This window comes from Myotis lucifugus, unplaced genomic scaffold (genome assembly GCF_000147115.1).
Source record: "Myotis lucifugus unplaced genomic scaffold, Myoluc2.0 scaffold_18, whole genome shotgun sequence".
NCBI lineage: Eukaryota > Metazoa > Chordata > Mammalia > Chiroptera > Vespertilionidae > Myotis > Myotis lucifugus.
In genome coordinates this window covers 81,069-82,965 of record NW_005871066.1, presented here as the reverse complement: position 1 = coordinate 82,965, position 1,897 = coordinate 81,069, and the positions used below count along the sequence as shown (strand labels likewise).

General features: G+C 58.7%; 1 protein-coding gene across 1 annotated transcript in view; it reads right to left on the bottom strand.

The window, feature by feature from the left end:
* The window catches only part of DOCK4 (dedicator of cytokinesis 4), a 90,231-nt gene that overhangs the window by 46,266 nt on the left and 42,068 nt on the right, over positions 1-1,897 (bottom strand). The window contains 2 exon segments of the mRNA XM_023751001.1: positions 241-375; positions 1,146-1,273. Coding sequence (XP_023606769.1) covers positions 241-375; positions 1,146-1,273 — 263 coding nt within the window.

Below are 1,897 nucleotides of genomic sequence, written 5' to 3'. Positions count from 1 at the left end.
GGGCCTTGGGACCCTCGTGGTTACAAATGCTGCTTCCTTTGCATGTGATTCTGCCCGGCCCGTGGGCACGCGGGGACCCGGCGGAGCACAGGCCCGTCTGACACACTCTGCTGTGCTCGTCTGAAGTTCTCGTGCTCGACCCCCAAGGCCAGAGCCCAGATTCCCGCAGCACCCACCCTCCCAGCGACCGCGGCTTTGGCCCACACACGCCCGGCCCCGCGGCCGCTGGCTGGGACTCACGGTGACGTCCTGGAAGTGGAGCCGCGTGGCGGGGCCGGAGGCCTGCGGGCGGCTGGTGATCTCCAGGATGGTCCGCAGCAGGATGTCCAGCAGGCTGGCCACGATCACGTCGATCTCCTCCAGCACGGACTTCTCCTGCAGAGAGAAAGGCCCACGTGCTCAGGGCGTTCTGCTCACGGCGCTCCGCTCTCTCAGGGAAAGGGGGAAAGAGCGTTTCCCAGTAGAGAAGGAGGCGTCGGAGAGCTCGGAGCTGTGCGGCCCTGGACGTCCCCTGGGTCAGCCCCGGGAGCGACCTTCTTACAGAAAACCAGGGCGGAGGCAGCGAGGAGCTGACCCCCAGCACACACGCCGACTGTGCAGCAGGTGCCCGGGACCCACATACAAAGCGGGGTGAGGCCCTGGGACAGATTCAGAGCCCAGCCGGGCCGCTGACAGCATGTGGCCTTGAGCGTTAACCTATGAACCAGGAGGTCATGGCTCGATTCCCAGTCAGGGCACATGCCCGGATTGCAGGCTCCATCCTCAGTGGGGTGTGCAAGAGGCAGTCAATCAATGATTCTCACTCATCACTGATGTTTCTATCTCTCTCTCCCTCTCCCTTCCTCCCTGAAATCAATAAAAATATGTTGAAAAAAATAAAAAGACACGTGGGAGGCGTGGAGTCTCCTCTTCCTATGGGGACACGGTTCTTTCCTGAAATACAAGCTTTGGAAGCCCAGGTTATTGGGGGTTACAGCCACCCCGCAAGATGAAAAAAAATTCCTCCAGAGGAAAAGCACAAAGTCCAACCCAGCTGCAGATGGAAGGGAGGGCGTCAGGGGTGACTCCACGGGGGTCTTTGAAGACAGTTAAGGCTTTAGGTCCGGGAGCGGCGGGCCGGGCCAAGAGGACGGGTGTCTACTCACCGAGCTGTTCTTCTTGCTGAGGCAGAACACGTTGCTGAGGATGCGTGCGCACGCGACCAGGTCCTTCTGCTGCCGCAGGTGCATGTGCAGATGGTGCAGGACCACGGGGAGCAGGATGCACCTGGAATCTGCAGGAGGAGCCGTCAGCGTCCCTGCACAGCCCCTTCCTCCCACTTCATCATCAGCAGGAACGGGATGATGATACCTTGTTAGCACAGGTAGCTAAGAAGGTACCAGTCCCACACGGTCCATGTTCAAAGCCAGTAGCTCCTTTTCCCAACCCACGATTCCTGCACGCAAAAGGGTTTTCACTCTTTTACTGAAATAGGGTTTTTAGCCTGAGCTGGTCTGGCTCAGTGGACAGAGCATCAGCCTGTGAACTGAAAGGTCCCGGGTTCGATTCCAGTCAAGGGCACATGCCCAGGTTGGGAGCTCGATCCCCAATAGGGGGTGTGCAGGAGGCAGCCGATCCATGATTCTCATCGTTGATGTTTCTCTCTCTCTCCTTCTCTCTTCCTCTCTGAAATCCCCCACACCTGTCAGTGACGTGTCAGGCCGGGCCCGGCCATGGCTGCTGGGTCTCTGTCTAATGGTGAGGCCTGTCTGTGGTGGGGAGCCCCATCTCCCATTGAGCAGCATCTGATTCTCTGCTCCAGGCCCATCTCATTCACTTCATCCAGGGGGTAACTCCTTGGACACAACTCAGAGGAATCACTCTTGGTTTATAACACCCATGCGTCCTACATTTGCAT